Source organism: Pan paniscus, chromosome 1 (genome assembly GCF_029289425.2).
Source record: "Pan paniscus chromosome 1, NHGRI_mPanPan1-v2.0_pri, whole genome shotgun sequence".
Lineage (NCBI taxonomy): Eukaryota > Metazoa > Chordata > Mammalia > Primates > Hominidae > Pan > Pan paniscus.
The window spans coordinates 174,769,026-174,789,251 of NC_073249.2; the positions used below are offsets into that span (position 1 = coordinate 174,769,026).

Consider the following 20,226-nt stretch of genomic DNA (forward strand, 5'->3'; position numbering starts at 1 on the left):
CCACCAATTAGTTGTTTGGCCTTTTACCAATTTCCCTAAACCATTTTTTGTTCTTCTTTAAGACAGGGTATAGACTGGGCACGGTGGCTCATGTCTGTAATCCCAGCACTTTGGGAGGCTGAGGTGGGCAGATCATTTTGAGGTCAGGAGCTCAAGACCAGCCTGGCCAACATGGTGAAACCCCGTGTCAATTAAAAATAAAAAAAAACAGCGAGGTGTGGTGGTGGGCACCTGTAATCCCAGCTACTTGGGAGGCTGAGGCAGGAGAATCGCTTCAAGAGGTTGCAGTGAGCCAAGATTGTGCCACTGCACTCCAGCCTGGGTGATAGAGACTCCGTCTCAAAAAAAAAAAAAAAAGAAAGAAAGATAGAGATTATAATATCTGCCGCATCAGACTGAGAATTAAATGAGATAACTTTGTATTCAACAGTAAGTAGTTGAAAAACATTACATATTATGATGTTGAGTAAACTACACATTGGGCACTACGAGAAAGTAAAAAGAAAATCAAATAATCTTAATGCTCTACTATGGCAAATGAATAGTATGCTGGAAGTAAATGTAAGGACATGCTCAGATAGGAAATTTAGGTAGCTGGCTCCTGTGTAATGGGCTGGAGAGAGTGGATCATAAACAAAACTATTAAGAAAGCTATAATAATTCAGGCAAACTCTATGTAGCATAGCAATACAGGCTGAACTGGAGTGTTGTTCAACACAGGTTGAAATGCAGTGTAGAATGGAGACTTTCTGTGCCTAGAACCATGAGCTTCGGAAAATCTAAGCCATAGCTTAGGAGATAACACACTTTAATCATCTTCTACCTTCACCTTAATAATTTAGGGGATTCTAAGAAATCATGACTCTTCTAGGTACCATTTTATAGATAAAACTGAGGCTCAGAGAGCAAGGCCATCATTGCATTATTAATGGAGGACACTATTCACACTGTAGTCTATGAAAATGACACCTTCTGGAACACAACAAAAATAAGTGATGGCTCCCGAAGTTGTGCACTGCAGCAGCCCTGTCAGAAAGGTTACAATATAAGGGTAGATAGCAGAATTGATCTCTATCTAAAAACTTGTGCTTTTCCCACTATAACATACTATCTCTTATCATGGTATCTTATTTATGGGTATGTAGCATACCTAGGGTTAAACACTGAATTAAAACAAAGAAACAAATCAAACACATCCCAGATATGGGTTTTTCATAAGAACTTCATAGGCTTATTAAAGTGAATTTAATGGAATCCTGTAAGCACTAGCTACTTAACAACAAATTAAGGTGCTTGATATATTCTTAAACCATTACTTAATGGGAAAAATAAGGGTAAAACAGATATAAGAGCCCAACCATTTACTTTGGACTTGTCCAAAACAGATAAGGCGCTTTACAAAAAAAAAAAAAAAAAAAAAAACCTCAAAGGACTAACACAAAAATTAAGATCATAAATCAATTTTATGCAGATATTTCTTGAATTATCCCAAAATTTTAAGGTCAATTTCCCCCCCAAAATGTTTTTATCATTGTTATCTTGGCAAAAAATACCTAATCTTAGTAAGAAGCACATATTTAACTAGTTATTTAAATATAAAAAAAGATTTAATTCATATTTATGCCAAGAACACTACAATTTACAAAAGTTTCATCCAAACTCTTACCCTGTGTCTACCCACACCAGAGGGAGGAACATGTCTTTGTGGAGAGGATTTCTTTGAGACTCTAAATATGCTTTGTTCAGGAAAGGGGAAGATACAAAAATATAGAACAAAAAAGAATATTGGCTCCTTGTACACAAGAGAGGCCAGCCATTAAGAATTGTTATCAATACAATAAAAGGGAATACTTGGCCAGAGATCCTCTAGATAAGTAGCTAAAATGTGATTAAAAGGAGAAAGAGGAAGAAGCAAATACACAAACGTTTTATGGGTATTAATAAAAATAAAGACATCTCTGAACAAATGATAAAATCCCTTCCCTGAAAAATTTCAAATGAGATTCACAGAAATGCAGAAGCAGAAGAAACTTTAGATTTAGAAACATCTCATTTGGGCTGGGTGCAGTGGCTCACGCCTGTAATCCTAGCACTTTGGGAGGCCGAGGCAAATGAATCACCTGAGGACAGGAGTTCAAGACCGGCCTGGGCAACATGGTAAAACCCCATCTCTACTAAAAATACAAAAAAAAAAAAAAAAATCCCAGCTACTGTGGAGGCTGAGACAGGAGAATCGCTTGAATCTGGGAGGTGGAGGTTGCAGTCAGCCGAGACCACAACATTGCAGTTCAGCCTGGACAACAAGAGCAAATCCCCATCTCAAACAAAACAAAACAGAATAAAATCTTATTTGACTGATGATAAATTTCAGAGTAGTTAGATGACCTGTCCAAGGTCACATAATGCCAGAATTTTGACTAGGACACAAGTCTCCTGGCTTCCAAGTGTGTGTTTTCTTTCATGTGCTATACTGCCTATTATTTATCTGTCTCTAACCACTTGAAGTGGTTCCCCCTAACTCTGCCTCCACAATGTCCCCCTTTGGGACAATTAGAGAAAGAATTCTGGACTGTGTAGACTGTGGAGCTACTGACCTAACACTGGATGAGGCATTATTTCAAACAATTACTGCACTAACATTCATTTACAGGTGGAGGGTAGAGGAATAATATAAAAGGAAATTCTGTACACAACATCAAGAAAAGCACAAGAGGAAATATTCTCCTCTTTTGCACTGTTATTTTATTTTGTTTAGTCCATATATTATATAAAACATAACAGGAAAAATGAAAGAATTTATAAAATAAATTGAGGTGTTTGGATGAAAAAAAATACAAGAGCTTTGCCTTCATGTCTACAGATCTCTTAATATATTGTTGGTCTTGCACCTTAGATATCAAATAAAGATATCTAGCTTGACACAAAAGTTGGTAGCTGCAAGGTTAAGCTGTATTAGTTTGATGATGGGCCAGGAAATGATATATTTTCTAAATTTTGTCCTTAAATACTGGCTGTAACAAATGCTGATATAGCAAAAAGTAAGCTTCTATTAGACAGCAAGAGGGAAACTTGAGTGAATGAATGCAACTTACCTCCAAGTCCTCTTAAAGGAGGTAAAAAAATAAATACTGTGTTTTACCAGTGCTCCCCTCAAAGCATTATTCTAAGCATGCAGGAGGGTATAGTGAGCAGCTACAATAGTAAGATCCAACCCAGAGGTAGGTTCAAGGCCAAGAGTAGGAGAGTGGTTGAGGAAATCCTCCTAGGGCCAGTACCATTTCACAGAATGCCCATTTGTGCTGGGAGATGAGTCTATGGCCTATTTTCTTCTGATTCAAAAGGACATTCCCAATTTCAACCTTGCTGAAAAACAGGCATTTTTGTACCTGCTATTAAGAACAGCTAGGATACAGGATAAGGCTGGCATAAAATTATTTAGCAAGCACATGCTAGCTATTCCAGTTTGAAATCTACCAAACTGTAACATCAGGGAGAAATAAAAAGTTGAAGATGAAGTTGTTCCTCAAGCTGAGGGAACAAAATCTTACAAAAGGAGGGATTAGGCACTCGCTTAACTCTATATGGAGAACATCCTTCTCAAGCTAGGTGGAAGATGAGGAAGAATATTACCAAAAGCTGACCAGGCCATTTGGAGACCAAAAGGAGAGGAAAAAAAGGCATTTAGGAAGCAAGCTAGTAAAAGAGGTTCTTCTGGGTTTGACTAGGTAAGTTAATCTAAGGCAACCATACCAAAGATATGTTACCCATTACTCCAGCATGAAGCCAGTGGCAAAATACCTCAAGATATTTTAAATCCAGAGAAGTGTATGAAAAATATGATAGTTAACCAAGCAAATTAAAATCAAACCACTAATGGTAAAAATCTCTTCAGATTTGAAATCCAAGATACTCACTTTCCATTAATTCTGTGTCTTACGGGGGGAAAAGAAAAGTAACAAATGTAAAGATTTTTTTTTATTTCTACTGGGGAGGGAGGAGGATAAATAGAACTGTTTTCCAATTTGCTCTCCACTGTATACACACATACCCACACACATACATAAACATACATACACCAAAAATACCCCAAACAAAAAACAAAAAAACCAGGAATCAAAAACCAAAACACCCTCAAACTGCACCAATACTTCATATTTTGACCAAAAAAATATCCTGGGAGGCAGTGCAAAATGCAAAATCAAATGACCGAAAAATGCTGAACAAACAGCATTATTAATATACAAAATATTTATATTACTGAACTAGTAACAGGTGATGTTCTCCGTGTCTGTAAAACTTTGGAACCACATAGCTGATTTGTTAAATCTAGTCCATGCCAGCTTCCAAAAACCAAACTTTTAGTTAGCTTCATTCTTTGATGCCTCATCAAAATTTTCTACAAGATCTGAAAAAGAAAAACAAAGTATATGAATCAAAGAATACAAAAAAGGAAAAAGAGGTAAATGGAACTCCTAACTTCTAACCCCCCAAAAAATAAAATTAGTACAACCAGAATTAGCCTGAAAACATAAGGAGGCAGAAATGAACTGGTGGCATTTTACTAACAATGATTTAATTATTTGCTTAGGACAGTAATCCTAAGGAAATGTTCATCTTTTGTCTATGCAAATTACTGAGGTGAATAGCATTTTCATATGTCAATTATAATTCATACAGAAATGTTATAACGATAGCTATGCAAATTTATAATCACAGTGATTTCAATTTAATAAATCCAGGCAGCAGAGCTTTGTGTGACAATTTCTGATTCTAGGTTCTAAGGTGGGGGCTTACGTTGTTTTTCATTAGATCCTATCCACATTATTGTGAATCAATTTAAATTCATGAGCTTACAATCAACACAAACCTAAAAGTCATCTATGCAATGACTGAAAGGAGATAAACAGGATGCTTAAAATCTTAAGTCTAAGGAAATGTCACTTACCTGGAACATCATCATCTTCCTCATCAATGTCTTCTGGTTTTGGTGCTTTACTGTCCAAGACTACAAAAAGTTTATTTTAATATTAGTCATTGAGAACAAAGACCTTAAAGAAAACTTATAATGTTTATCCCTTTTTTCCTGTATAAATCACACAGAGTTGCTCAGAAATAGCTAAATATTGTCAATCTAAAATGCCATTCATATTTTTTTGCTTGAGTAACATTAAAAATAAAACTTTAATTAATCAGTTAATACACTGATAACACAGCTGGCAATTTCCATGTGTGACAAAGATGAAATTTATTTTATTTATTTTTATTTATTCATTTTTTGAGACAGGGTCTCACTCTGTTGACCAGGCTGGAGTGTAGTGATGCGATCTTGGCTCACTAGTCTCCACCTCCCAAGTTCAAGCAATTCTCCCTGCCTCCCAAGTAGCTGAGATTACAGGCAAACACCACCATACCCAGCTAATTTTTGTATTTTTAGTAGAGATGGGGTTTCACCATGTTGGCCAGGCTGGTCTCGAACTCCTGACCTCAAGGGATCCACCTGCCTTGGCCTCCCAAAGTGCTGGGATTACCAACATAAGCCACCACACACGGCCTACAAAGATAAAATTTATATGCAAAGTGGAATAACTGATCACTGAGTAAAAAGACTTTACAGTGGCCATATTCTCCAAATAAAAAATTAATATTAAGGCTTTTTTCAGCCAGGTATGGTGGTTCACACCTGTAATCCACCGCACTCCATCCTGGGCGACAGAGTCAGATTCTGTCTCAAAAAAAAAAAAAACAAAAACCAAGCAACAACAAGAACCAACAACAACAAAGCTGGGCACAGTGGCTCATGCTTGTAATCCCAGCACTTTGGGAGGCTGAGGCAGGTGGATCACGAGGTCAGGAGTTTAAGACCAGCCGGGCCAAGACGGTGAAACCCTGTCTCTACTAAAAATATAAAAATTAGCCAGGCGCGGTGGCGGACGCCTGTAATCCCAGCTAACTTGGGAGGCTGAGGCAGATAATTGCTTGAACCCGGGAGGTGGAGGTTGCAGTGAGCCAAGATCACGCCACTGCACTCCAACCTGGGCAACACAGCAAGACTCTGTCTCAAAAAAACAAACAAACAAACAAAAAAGATTTTTTTCATTTCTTTTGGTGTAAGAAAATATCTAGCTAGGTAGTATGGGCACTGCAATACTAGATATTTTCATTTTTAGGGGCAACATGACACATTTGAAACCAGGACTATCTTGGAAATTCAGAACTTACGGTTGCCACATTTATAGGGCAATCAATATTTAACAAAAACATAGATGTCTGACAACATTATTTTCTTTCTTCTTTTTTTTTTTTTAGAGACAGGGTCTCCCTCTGTCACCCAGGTTGAAGTACAGTGGCATTCCATAGCTCACTGCAGCCTTGAAGTCCTGGGCTCAAGTGATCCTCCTGCATCAGCCTCCTGAGTAGCTATGACTACAGGCACGCGCTATCACACCTGGCTAATTTTTGTATTTTTTGTACAGATAGGGTCTCACCATGTTGCCCAGGCTGGTCTTGAGCTCCTGGCCTCAAGAAATACTCCCTCCTCAGCATCACAAAGTGCTGGTATTACAGGAGTGAGCCACTGCGCCCAGCCATACAACAGTATTTTCTGATTGTCATTAATTAGCAGTGAATATCAAATTAACTATTTAAAATGATGGGCCAAGCATGGTAGCTCACGCCTGTAATCCTAGCACATTGGGAGGCGGTAGGTAGGTGGATCACTTGAGGCCAGGAGCTCAAGACCAGCCTGGCCACCATGGCGAAACCCTGTGTATACTAAAAATACAAAAATTAACTGGGTGCAGTGGTGCACACCACCTGTAGTCCCTGCTACTCGGGAGGCTGAGGCATGAAAATTGCTTGAATCCACAAGGTGGAGGTTGTTGTGACCTGAGATCACACCACTGCACTTCAGCCTGGGAGACAGAGCAAGACTTTATGTCTCAAAAATAAATAAAATGAAATAAAATAAAATAAAATTATGGCCTGAAGATCTGGGCACTACCCTTTTAGGTAATTACTTCTCAACTTACTATTATTACTACCAAAATGTTTCCGAATATTCTTTTTTTTTTTTTGAGACGGAGTTTCCCTCTTGTTGCCCAGGCTAGAGTGCAATGGCATGATCTCAGCTCACTGCAACCTCTGCCTCCCGGGTTCAAGCAATTCTCCTGCCTCAGCCTCCCGAGTAGCTGGGATTATAGGCGCCTGCTACCATGCCTGGCTAATTTTTGTATTTTTAGTACAGACGAGGTTTCACCATGTCGGTCAGGCTGGTCTCGAACTCCTGACCTCAGGCAATCCGCCCGTCTCGGCCTCCCAAAGTGCTGAGAATACAGGCATAAGCCACCACGCCCAGCCATGTTTCTGAATATTCTATGTGTCACACTACATAATCATTAAACAAACTCAAAATTTTATGAAGCATAGAAATAACTTTATAGAAAGTAAAATAATTACATACAGGCAAATCCAAATTAAGATGGGACACCTTTTAAATGATTAGGTTCTTTAAGTAAGGTGGGGAGAGAAAGATTTACTAAATTGAAATACCTACCTTGCCGTGGGAACTGTTCAGCTAACTTCCTAAGGCTTGTTAAACTGTCAGCACCAAGCTGACTTAATATTCCAGGAAGCATTTCTGTGATTGGTTTGGCTTCTGCATGACCAGTAATTGCAAAGGTATTAGCAGAAAGGGAAGCTTGGACTTTGGGATTGTTGAAATGAATAACTGTCCCATCATCTTTAATCATGTTCACCTGTATGATCACAGAAGAAAAATGTACTTCACATGCTAGGTACACTAAAACAATATATTTTTTAAAAGCAATTCAGCCAATTATGGTTCTTTACTTGGTAGTTATGTAATCCCAAGGTAGTAACTGGCCAAGCAACGGACATTCGTGGAAAAAGATCATAGTAATAAAGTAAAATGGTGTAGATGGCACAAATTACTAGGATGGACAAGAAATATTCAATTCATTATAGAATCTAGATTTTAAATTCAAAGACTTCTAAGAGAAAGAAGTACATGACCATGTCTTTTTTAAAAATGGAAGTATCAGCCAAAAACCAGCTTCTTAATGAAATTACTCATTATCTTACTCAATTTATACTGTCAAACAAAATCAGTGCAATTTCCACTTGGTAGGGTAGCATCTTACTTAGGGGACTGGTTACAAAGGGGAAATAGTATATGGTAAAAACCACCACTGAAAATCCATAAAGAACACTCAGAAATGTAACCAGGTGTTTCATTCCTTCAAGCACTTAGTACATTTATAAAAATTTCAACTTGTTCTAATCATGCCATTCTTTGTAAGGGATTTTGCTAGTTCTTCTAATTTTTTTTTTTTTTTTTTTTTTTTTTTGAGACAGAATCTCGCTGTGTCATCCAGGCTAGAGTGCAGTGGCATGACCTCGGTTCACTGCAGCCTCTGCCTCCCAGGTTCTAACCATTCTCCTCCCTCAGCCTCCCACCTGGTAGCTGAGATGAGAGGCACGTGCCACTATGCCCAGCTAATTTTTGTATTTTTAGTACAGATGGGGGTTTCACCATGTTGGCCAGGCTGGTCTCGAACTCCTGACCTCAGGTGATCTGCCCACCTCAGCCTCCCATGGTGCTAGGATTACAGGCATGAGCCACCACACCCAGCCAGTTCCTCTAATTCTTAAGGGTAGCTTCTCAACAATCTTTAATAACCCCTGTAAAGGTCAAAGAAATTGTCCCACCCACTCGCCTAGTGACCTGAACATGCTTTATCAACTAGGAAACCTTTAAAAATCATCCTCACATTCTTTCCATAACTTTCACCAATATGAACTATTTCAGATTTGATTTCATCCATTGCCTGGGACTTACTGAAATGGAAGGTTTAACATGTGCTACTTAAGATTGTTATTTTTCTCTCTCACTCATGTACTTCATGTTTTTTTCAGTAGAGTTGAATTTGTGTAAGTTAAATGTGTGAATAACGTGATTCCACTATGTAGTTGATTCCTCTGGGTAAGTTACCTTGGGGGGTAACATGCTTACTATATAAAAAGGTTAGGAAGAGTTAACTCTTGGCTACTTTAGAAGCATTTCATGATTCATCCAAAATCTGCCCTGTCAAAATCAAGCATAGATGCTGAGTGTTCTCCATGGACAGTGGGAAGAGGGCTTTTCTTCCTCAGAGGTGATTACCACCATTGACAGCACCAGAAAGGAAGGGCAAGAAAGGGGCTTCTAAATTTCAGGCAAGACCTGGAACACAGAGAAAATAAAGGCAAATCCCTGGAAAATTGTAACTAAACCCACAAATAATTTCCCCAGGTTTTTCTGACAAAAATCACTATTTAAATTCTATACCCTTCCCTCTCTCACTATTACACTTAGGGTTCTATTAATTATATCACACACAAGCATTCAACCCAGCTGTTCTAAAAACACAGCACTGTGAGTTATGTTAACTTTAGAAAAGATAAATTATATAGTTTTGAAGATAATTACAGTTTTGGTAAAAAGTTAAATGTTTAAGTGGGTGAAATCCGGGCTCGAGAAGGATGACAGTGGATGTGAAATGGGATGTTGCTCTGCATTTAGCCTAGAATCACATAATTTTAGAATGGGAAAAGAACAAAAGATATGGTAGGACTATATTTTTCAAATCAAGACCAAATCACGTGGTTTAAAAAAGGATTTCAGGCCAGGTGCGGTGGCTCACACTTGTAATCCTAGCACTTTGGGAGGCCAAGGTGGGCAGATCAAGAGTTCAGAATCAGCCTGGCCAACATGGTGAAACCCCGTCTCTACTAAAAACACAAAAATAGCCAGGCATGGTGGTGGGTGCCTGTAATCCCAGCTGCTCAGAGGCTGAGGCAGAAGTGGCTTGAACCCAGGAGTCGGAGGTTGCAGTAAGGTGAGATCGCACCACTTCACTCCAGCCTGGGCGACAAGAGTGAAGCTCTTTCTCAAAAAAATAAAAGAATAGGGCAGGCACGGTGGCTCAGGCCTGTAATCCCAACACTTTGGGAGGCTGAGGCGGGTGGATCACGAGGTCAGGAAATAGAGACCATCCTGGCCAACATGGTGAAACCCTTTCTCTACTAAAAATACAAAAATTAGCTGGGTGTGGTGGCATGTGCCTGTAATCCCAGCTACTTGGGAGGCTGAGACAGGAGAATCACTTGAACCAGGGAGTCAGAGGTTGCAGTGAGCTGAGATGGTGCCACTGCATTCCAGCCTGGCTACCGAGTGAGACTTTCTCGGAAAAAAAAAAAAAAAAGGCCGAGTGCAGTGGCTCACGCCTGTAATCCCAGCACTCTGGGAGGCCGAGGCTGGTGGACTGCCTGAGATCAGGAGTTCGAGACCAGTCTGGCCAGCATGGTGAAACACTGTCTCTACTAAAAATACAAAAATTAGACAGACATGGTGGCAGGCACCTACAACCCCAGCTACTCAGGAGGCTGAGGCAGGATAATTGCTTGAACCTGGGAGACATAGGTTGCAGTAAGCCGAAATCGCACCATTGCACTCTGGCCTGGGCAACAGAGTCAGACTCCGTCTCAAAAAAAAAAAAAAAAAAAAAACACCCAAAAAACCAAAGATTTCTAAAATGCTTCTGGGTGCAGAGTCTCAAATATTGGAATCTGAGACTTTTTTTTATTTACAGACATTAAAGTCACAAGAAATCTGAAATCAATATTGTTCAAAAAATTCAGGCTATATATTTGTTGAACTTAGAAGTCTTCCAGTTCAAATCCTTTATGTTAAAGAAATAAACACTGAAGACAAAAGCTCTTTGTTAGCAACATACCCAAGGACAAATAGCTTGTTAAGTGCAAACTGAAGACTTTAACCTGGGTTTCCCAACTTGTTCTTGTTTCCTTCCTACTAAATCATTCTCATACTTAAAACACTTATTTGCCTACAAAAATTCAGTTCAGCTGGGTGCTCATGCCTGTAATTCCAGCACTTTGGGAGGCTGAGGAGGGTGGATCACCTGAGATCAGGAGTTCACAACCAGTCTGGCTAACATAGTGAAACCCCATCTCTACTAAAAATACAAAAATCATCTGGGTGTGGTGGTGGGTGCCTGTAATCCCAGCTACTTGGGAGGCTGAGGCAGGAGAATCGCTTGAACCCGGGAGGAAGAGGTTGCAGTGAGCTCAGATCATGCCATTGCACTCTAGCCTGGGCAACAGAGTGAGACCCTGTCTCAAAAAAAAAAAAAAAAAAGAAAAGAAAAAGAAAATTCCAGGGCCTCATAAGAGCTTGTCAGAGAATGATTTATTTCAGGATATAGGCCAAATCGAGAACACAAAAGAAAAACAACACAGGTATATAGATAAAATGTATCTTATTGGCTACAAAACAAGAGGCTAACATGGAGCCAAAAACAATAAACACACTCATGGAGTTTTTCCTTATGTTCAAGTTTCTCTTCTGAAGGCTAAATGTTGTTATATTTTACACCCTGATATATAGGTCTTTCTAGTTTGAAATATGCTTGAGTTTAGTGTGAAAAGCAAGATGAATTCCATCTCAGATTGTGAAACATAAATAAATTTATTCATGGCTGTTTTAAATGGAGTGGTCTAAAAGATGCAGCTTCAGGAATAGAAAGGTCCAGAAAGGGATGGAGAGTTTAGTTAATTTTAGAATATAGAGAAATACTAGAAGGTAAAACAGCTAGAATATTTTCTTTCTTTTTTTTTTTTTTTGAGATGGAGTCTCACTTTGTTGCCCAGGCTGGAGTGCAGTGATGTGACCTCTGCTCACTGCAACCTCCTCCTCTCGGATTCAAGCGATTCTCCTGCCTCAGCCTCCCAAGTAGCTGGGATTACAGGTGTGTGCCACCATGCCCGACTAATTCAAATTATTTTATTTCTATCTAACATTCCTTCCTTCTGAGCAAATGACATGGTTATATAAGGCTTCTGGGCACGAGCTATTATAAACTATCAAACGATGAATTGTTTGGCTGAACAAGACCAGTTAGACACCTCTCCTACCATTTTGGGTAAAAGAAGGGATAAGGAACTTGTTAAAGTCATAAAGCAAATTATATGCATTTAATATCGAGACTTCACTTCTTTCAGTGATTTTATACTGTGTGGTTTGAGTAAGCCATATAATATATGTACAATATAAGAACAAGGAGCAGCCAAATAAAAAGGACTATTAAATTAGCAACTATACCAGCACTGAGGTCTCTTTTTCAACCAAACATCCCCTTTAGGTCAAAATTTGTTTTTTTTCCCTAAAGATAGCTGAAGGTAAAGGATGCCACTTGAGCTAAGGAGAAAGAGGCATTTTGAGACCCCAGTCCAAACCACAGAATGCCCTTGCTCTCATTTTTTGCTTTAATACTGATGTGTATAGTAGTTAGCAGTAAACTTTGTCCTCTCATTCCTAGTGTATTTATATATGCTGTTTTCACTGTTTAGAAGAACCATTTCCTACTTCTCCATCTTGCACATTCCCATTTATCCAAGATTGAGGTAAGATGCTTCTTTCTCTGTGAAAACTTAAGGTGGTTTATGCACTTACTGCTATTATACACAATTGTCTTGTAGTATAATTGCATTTGTAAATCATTGACCATACTAGAAGGTTAATTTCTTAAGATCAGAGACCATGCCTTATTCGACATAGTATTTCCCCCAATATCTAGTACATAATAATCACTGAAATCTGCTGAATGAATGAATGGATACCTCCTATACAATTTATTCTAAAATCATGGCTGGGCATGGTGGCTCATGTCTGTAATCCCAGCACTTAGGGAAACTGAGGCAGGAGGCTCGCTTAAATCCAGGAGTTCAAGATGCCTGGACAACACAGCGAGAACCCCATCACTACCAAAAAAGAAAAAAAAAAAAAAAAGCAAAAGCAATCCAGGTGGCATGGTGGTACATGTCTATAGTCTTAGCTACTCAGGAGGCTGAGGTGGGAGGATTGCTGAGCCTAGGAGGTCGAGGCTGTGATCACACCACTGCATTCCAACCTGGGTGACAGAGCGAGACCCTGTCTCAAAAAAGGAAAAAAAAGGATATTGTCAGACCAACTCCCCAAATGCTAGATGATGGGTCACATTAAGGTTTAAATATAGCACCAGCAGTGCCTCCAATGAAGATGCCCAGAATCTCCTGGGCTGTATCTTTAGCCTGACTTTTCCTATAGTTTTGACCTTTCAGAATCAGCCCAACCTACCCTCCAGAATTAGGGGCATTTTAAGTCACTCTTTGGCAACTGCTGGGTGGCCCTTTTATGCTGCTATCAAACACCTTAACAATCCCTACCTTTGCTGGGCTCTGCATAGAGTATGTAAGTTAGTCATAGTAGCCTCCTACCTGGTAAATTTGATGCTCACTTTGTTCCTATACTGCAGTACATTTTTGTGGCTAGAGGAGGCTCACAAAGTTATATTTGACTCCATAGCTCTTGCTAATAACTGCCCTCTCAGTTCATGGAGGCTTGAATTCTTCTTTGTGACTTTTTTTGAATCCAACTGAGAATGATAAAAGAGAATTAGCAGTTGTCTCTTTTTTTTCTTTTTGAGATGGAGTCTCGCTCTGTCACCCAAGTTAGAGTGCAATGGCGCAATCTCGGCTCACTTCAACCTCTGCTCACTGCAATATCTGCTTCCCGAGTTCAAGTGATTCCACTGCCTCATCCTCCCAAGTAGCTGGGATTACAGGCATGTGACACCACGCCCAGCTAATTTTTATATTTTTAGTACAGATGGGGTTTCGCCATGTTGGCCAGGCTGGTCTCAAACTCCTGACCTCAGGTGACCCACCCACCTCGGACTCCCAAAGTGTTGGGATTACAGGTAGGAGCTACCGCGCCCAGCCAGCAGTTGCCTACTCCATCCTACATGTAATGGCACTTAAATGTTTACCAGAAAATTCATCTTTTACTGACTTCTTCCTATATCTTTTAAGAGACAGGGTCTCATTCTGTCTCCCAGGCTGGAGTGCAGTGGCTTGATAATAGCAGCTCACTGCAGCCTCAAACTCCTAGGCTCAAAGGATCCTTCTGCCTCAGCCTCCTAGGTTGGTAGGACTACAGGCATGTGCCACCATGCCTGGCTAATTTTTTATTTTCTTTAGAGACACGGTGTCATTTTACTCAAGCTGGTCTTGAACTCTCGGCCCTAAGTGATCCTCCTGCCTTGGCTTCCCAAAGTGCTGGGATTACACACACAAGTCACCATACCTAGCCTCTTCTTACAGCTTAATAGGGTGAAACAACAGACTTCTTAAGAATAAGGCACATAAGCGTCTGGGGTGTTGTGAGACTGAAGAATGTGAGATTTTGAGGATTGTGGGCTTTGCACACGCTCTTATAAATCAGTCAGTATCCTTCACATTCAATTCTAGCTCAGCATCTGCTTATTTCTAATGGCTATTATTAAGCTAAAGCTTACGCTATCATTAGTCTGTAACATATGCTGGGATCACTTTGTCTTATTCTCTGGTGACAAGTCTGACAAGACAGGAATTTTTTTTTTTTTTTTTTTTTGAGACAGAATCTCGCTCTGTCACCCAGGCTGGAGTGCAGTGGTGCGATCTCAGCTCACTGCAACCTCCGGCTCACTGCAACCTCCGCCTCACGGGTTCAAGCGATTCTCCTGCCTCAGCCTCCTGAGTATCTGGGATTAGAGTCACGCACCACCACCACGCCCAGCTAATTTTTGTATTTTTAGTAGAGATGGGGTTTCACCATATTGGTCAGGCTAGTCTCGAACTCCTGACATCGTGATCTGCCCGCCTCAGCCTCCCAAAGTGCTTGGATTACAGGTGTGAGCCACTGCGCCCAGCCTTTTTCTTTCTTTTTTTTGAGACTGAGTCTCGCTCTGTCACCCAGGCTGGAATGCAGTGGTGCTATCTCTGCTCAATGCAACCTGCACCTCCTGGGTTCAAGCAATTCTCCCACCTCAGCCTCCCAAGTAGTTGGGATTACAGGCATACGCCACCACTAAAAGTACAAAAAAGAATTCCCGTGCCCAGCTAGGAATTCTCTTTATATATGCTGTAGGTAGTGTGAACTGGCATATTCTTTCTGAAAAGCAATTTGACAAAATGCATGAAGAGTTCTAAAAATGTTCATGGCTCTTTCAGCCAGTAACTACACTTTCAAGAATCTACAGAGGCCGAGCGCAGTGGCTCACTCCTGTAATCCCTACGCTTCGGGAGGCTGAGGCGGGTGGATCACCTGAGGTCAGGAGTTCAAGGCCAGCCTGGCCAACATGATAAAACCCCGTCTCTACTAAAAATACAAAAAATTAGCTGGGTGTGGTGGTGCCTGCCTGTAATCCCAGCTACTCAGGAGGCTGAGGCAGGATAATCACTTGAACCCAGGAGGTGGGGGTTGCAATTAGCCAAGATCGCGCTACCGCACTTCAGCCTGGGCAACAAGAGAGTTGAAAGAACTCAGATTTATATATATATAAATATACATATATTTTATTATATACAAATATATAAAACATTTATTTACATATAATATACAATTACTATAATTTATATATAATATATATTTTAACATATATATTTTATTATTTTATATATATGGTTTTTTTTTTAGATGTAGTCTCACTCTGTTGCCCAGCAGGCTGTAGTGTAGTGGTGCAATCTCGGCTCACTGCAACCTCTGCCTCTTGGGTTCAAGCAATTCTCTTGCCTCAGCCTCCTGAGAGTAGCTGGGGCTACGGGAGCGTGCCACCACGCCCGGCTAATTTTTGTATTTTTGTAGAGATGGGGTTTCACCATGTTGGCCAGGCTGGTCATGAACTCCTGACCTCGTGATCCTCCCAAAGTGCTGGGATTACGGGCGTGAGCCACCGCGCCCGGCCCAGAGAGATATATTTATATATAGAAAAGTTCATCACATGATTCTTTTATTATCAAAACATTATAATGTATAATAAATAATAAAAAAGTGTTAAATTACAGTACAGTATATCCATATACTGGAATGTATGTAGATATCTACACATGATTAAAAGGAGTTTTTTTAATGACATAAAACAATTTTTATAATATAATGCTATTTTAAAAAATGATTATTGGCCGGGTGTGGTGGCTCATGCCCGTAATCCTAGCACCTTGGGAGGCAGAGGTGGGAGGACTGCTTGAGGCCAAGAGTTCAAGACCAGCCTGGGCAACATAGGGAGACCTCATCTCTACAAATAATTCTAAAAAGTAGCCAGGCATGGTGATGGAATCTCTCAGGCTGGGTGACAGAGGGAGACCCTGTTTCAAAATAAAAAATTTAAAAATTAAAAAAGTAAAAATGATTCTTTTAAAACAAAAACAAGCCGGACGCAGTGGCTCATGCCTGTAATCTCAGCACTTTGGGAAGCTGAGGCAGGTGGATCACCTGAGGTCAGGAGTTCAAGACCAGCCTGGCCAAAACAGTGAAACCCCATCTCTACTAAAAATACAAAAATTAGCTGGGTGTGGGGCTGGGTGTGGTGGCTTACACCTGTAATCCCAGCACTTTGGGAGGCCGAGGCAGGTGGATCACCTGAGGTCAGGAGTTCAAGACCAGCCTGACCAACATGGAGAAACCCGTCTCTACTAAAAATACAAAATTAGCCGGGCATGGTGGTGCATGCCTGTAGTCCCAGCTACTCGGGAGGCTGAGGCAGGAGAATCGCTTGAACCTGGGAGGCCGAGGTTGTGTTGAGCCGAGATTGCCCCACTGCACTCCAGCCTAGGCAATAAGAGTGAAACTCCGCCTCAAAAAAAAAAAAAAAAAAAAATTAGCTGGTTGTGGTGGCACACACCTGTAATCCCGGCTACTACTTGGGAGTTTGAGGCACGAGAATCGCTTGAACCTGGGAAGCAGAGGTTGCAGTGAGCCAAGACTGTGCCACTGCACTCCAGCCTGGGCATAGAGTGAGACTCTATCTCAAAAAACAAAAAACGAACAAAAAAAACCAAACCAAACAAAACAAACAAAAAAAACAAGGTCTTGCTCTGTCACCCAGGCTGGAAGTGCAGTGGTGAGATCACAGCTCACTGCAGCCTAGAACTCCTGGGCTCAAAGTATCCTCCTGCCTCACCCTCTGAGTAGCTGGGATCACAGGCATGCACCATCATGCCCAGCGAATTACATTTTTTTCTTTTTTTGAGATGGAGTCTTGCTTTGTTGCCCAGGCTGCAGTGCAGTGGCACGATCTCAGTTCACTGCAACCTCCGCCTCCCGGGTTCAAGCAATTCTCTGCCTCAGCCCCCTGAGTAGCTGGGATTACAGATGCCCACCACCACGCGCGGCTAATTTTTGTATTTTTAGTAGAGACGGAGTTTCACCATCTCGGCCAAGCTGGTCTTGAACTCCTGACCTCATAATCCACCTGCCTTGGCCTCGCAAAGTACTGGGATTACAGGCTTGAGCCACCCAGCCTGGCCTTTTTTTTTTTTTTGTAGAGACAGCATCTCACGATGTTACCTAGGCTGGTCTCAAACTCCTGGCCTCAAGCAATCCTTCCACCTCAGCCTCTCAAAGTGTTGGAATTACAGGCATGAGTCATTGCACCTGCCAAAAAAAAGAATTCTAAATTGTACATCTAGCTGTAATCATATGTGTGTGTGTGTGTATGTAGCATATATATAGTGCATATATATAGTGTACATAAAGATGGGAAAGATTAAATACAAGACTAATAGTAGCTCTCTCTGGGTGGTAGGGATTATGGTTGGATATTGTCTTCTTGACATTTTCTCTATATTCCTGATTTCCTACAGTGGCAATATCTATTATCTATATAGATATACAGATACATATTTTTTTTTGAGACAGAGTTTCACTCTTGTTGCCGAGGTTGGAGTGCAATGGCATGGCCTCAGCTCACTGCAACCTCTGCCTCCCAGGTTCAGGCAATTCTCCTGCCTCAGCCTTCTGAATAGCTAGGATTACAGGCGTGCACCACCACGCCCAGCCAATTCTCCTGCCTCAGCCTCCTGAGTAGCTGGGATTACAGCCCAGCCAATTTTTTTCTTTTTTTGAGACAGAGTCTTGCCCTGTTGCTCAGGCTGGAGTGCAATGGCACGATCTTGGCTCACTGCAACCTCCGCCTCCTAGGTTCAAACGATTCTTCCGCCTTAGCCTCCTGAGTAGCTGGGATTACAGGCGCACGCCACCACACGTGGCTAATTTTTGTATTTTTGCAGAGATGGGGTTTCACCATGTTGGCCAGGCTGGTTATGAACTCCTGACCTCGTGATGCGACCACCTCAGCCTCCCAAAGTGCTAGGATTACAAGTGTGAACCACTGCACTCATCCGGCAATATATTTTTATGTTGAGGGGAAGAAAGCTCTTTAAATACAAAACATGCCAATAAGGATGGATAAAATGTGGTATACGCATACAATGGAATATTATTCAGCTATAAATCCGCGAAGTTCTGATACACTATGACCTAGATGAACCCTGAAAACACTAAGCTAAGTGAGTGTTTTCAGGCCTCCAGGCACAAAAGGACAAATACTGCGTGATTCTATTCATATGAAACATCTAGAATAGGCAATCCATAAAAAAGAAAGTAGATTGGCGGTTACCAAGGGCTGGGGTAGAGGGGAATAAGGAGTTATTGTTTAATGGGTATCAAGTTTCAGTTGAGGGAAATGAAAAAAGTTCTAGAGATGAACAGTAGTGATGTTTGGCCAACATTGTGATGTATGCCAATGAATTGTATGGTTAAAAACAGCTGGCCAGGCGCGGTGGCTCATGCCTGTAATCCAGCACTTGGGAGGCCAAGGCAGGCGGATCATGAGGTCAGCAGATCAAGACCATCCTGGCTAACATGGTGAAACCCCATCTCTACTAAAAATACAAAAAATTAGGCAGGCATGGTGGCAGGCGCCTGTAGTCCCAGCTACTCGGGAGGCTGAGGCAGGAGAATGGCGTGAACACAGGAGGCGGAGCTTGCAGTGAGCCGAGATCGCACCACTGCACTCCAGCCTGGGCAAAAGAGCGAGACTGCACCTCAAAACAACAACAAAAAACAAACAAAAAACCAAAAAAAAACCCTGGCTAAAATGGCAAATTTTGTGATATATATATAGATATATCTACACACACACACACACACACACACACACACACACACAGAGTAAAAAACAAAACAAAAAGCCAAAAGAACAGGACCCTAAGAGAGAAAGAAGGATGCTATGGAATGGTAAAGTGAATAGGACATGGTGCTTCCCTTTCACTGTCGTGTACTCAGAGCTGTCTATCTATGGGCACCTGAGGCTCTAGCTGGAGGAAGAAGGAACTGCAGGAAGAGCCCGCCATTAACTTTAGGTCCTCTTTCTGTACAACTGGTTCAGAAAAAACAAGAACCAGGAAGAGGAAAATGTAAAAAGTAAAACTTATGTGTCCAATTACAAAATTTATATTCCCAGCCTTAAGCTTTCTCTAAGCCCTAGCTCCCTATAGCTAACTTACTGCAGGACAATCCCACCTGGAATAATCAGTACCTCTTAAATTTAATAGGCTCTAAGCAAACTCATCACAGAGAATCAGCATGCTATAGACTAGAAACAACGAATAAACATGTTCCCAGCCGTCAAGACTCTTTATAAGCTACTGAAAACAGACTACTGGATTAATAAGTTACCATTATACACCACGATATGAGATAGCGAAACACATATTATAGAAGAGCAACTTAGGCTAACAGCAGTAAAAGTACAGAGAAAGGGTTGACTATACCTGGAAAGACAGGAAGGGTTTCATGGAGGCTGAATTATACCCTAATTAAGACAGAAGCTGTCCTCTGAATATTATTATGAAACCCCGTCTCTACTAAAAATACAAAAAATTAGCCGGGCGTGGTAGCGGGCGCCTGTAGTCCCAGCTACTCGGGAGGCTGAGGCAGGAGAATGGCGTGAACCCGGGAGGCGGAGCTTGCAGTGAGCCGAGATCGCGCCACTGCACTCCAGCCTGGGCGACAGAGCGAGACTCCGTCTCAAAAAAAAAAAAAAAAAAAACTCTATGAAGCAACTTGGAACAATTAGGGCATCTGAATCGGAAAGTGCTTTTTGGTTACACTTCTTACCAAATAAACTGGAAAAAATCTGTTGTTTCTGAGAAATAAAACAGATCCTTTTGTCAATGGATTCATGCAATTAGGGGAAGAAAAGGTGACAGCACAGTCACTACATTCAACTAGATTACCAAATAACAAGCACATTCAAATATTTTCAAATGTTACAGAACATAAAACATTTT

At 41.0% G+C, this 20,226-nt stretch overlaps 1 protein-coding gene across 2 annotated transcripts in view; it reads right to left on the bottom strand.

The window, feature by feature from the left end:
- Positions 1-2,695: 2,695 nt before the first annotated feature.
- BTF3L4 (basic transcription factor 3 like 4) overlaps positions 2,696-20,226 on the bottom strand; it is a 32,305-nt gene continuing 14,774 nt past the window's right edge. The window contains exons 4-6 of one of the 2 annotated variants that reach the window (XM_003805890.6): positions 7,553-7,754; positions 4,946-5,005; positions 2,696-4,405 (exon numbers count right to left, since the gene is read on the bottom strand). In XM_003805890.6, the coding sequence (XP_003805938.1) occupies positions 4,359-4,405; positions 4,946-5,005; positions 7,553-7,754 (309 nt within the window). In that variant the 3' untranslated portion in view covers positions 2,696-4,358. The remainder of the gene's footprint in view (positions 4,406-4,945; positions 5,006-7,552; positions 7,755-20,226) is intronic. The other variant, XM_003805891.6, reaches the window with a different exon arrangement.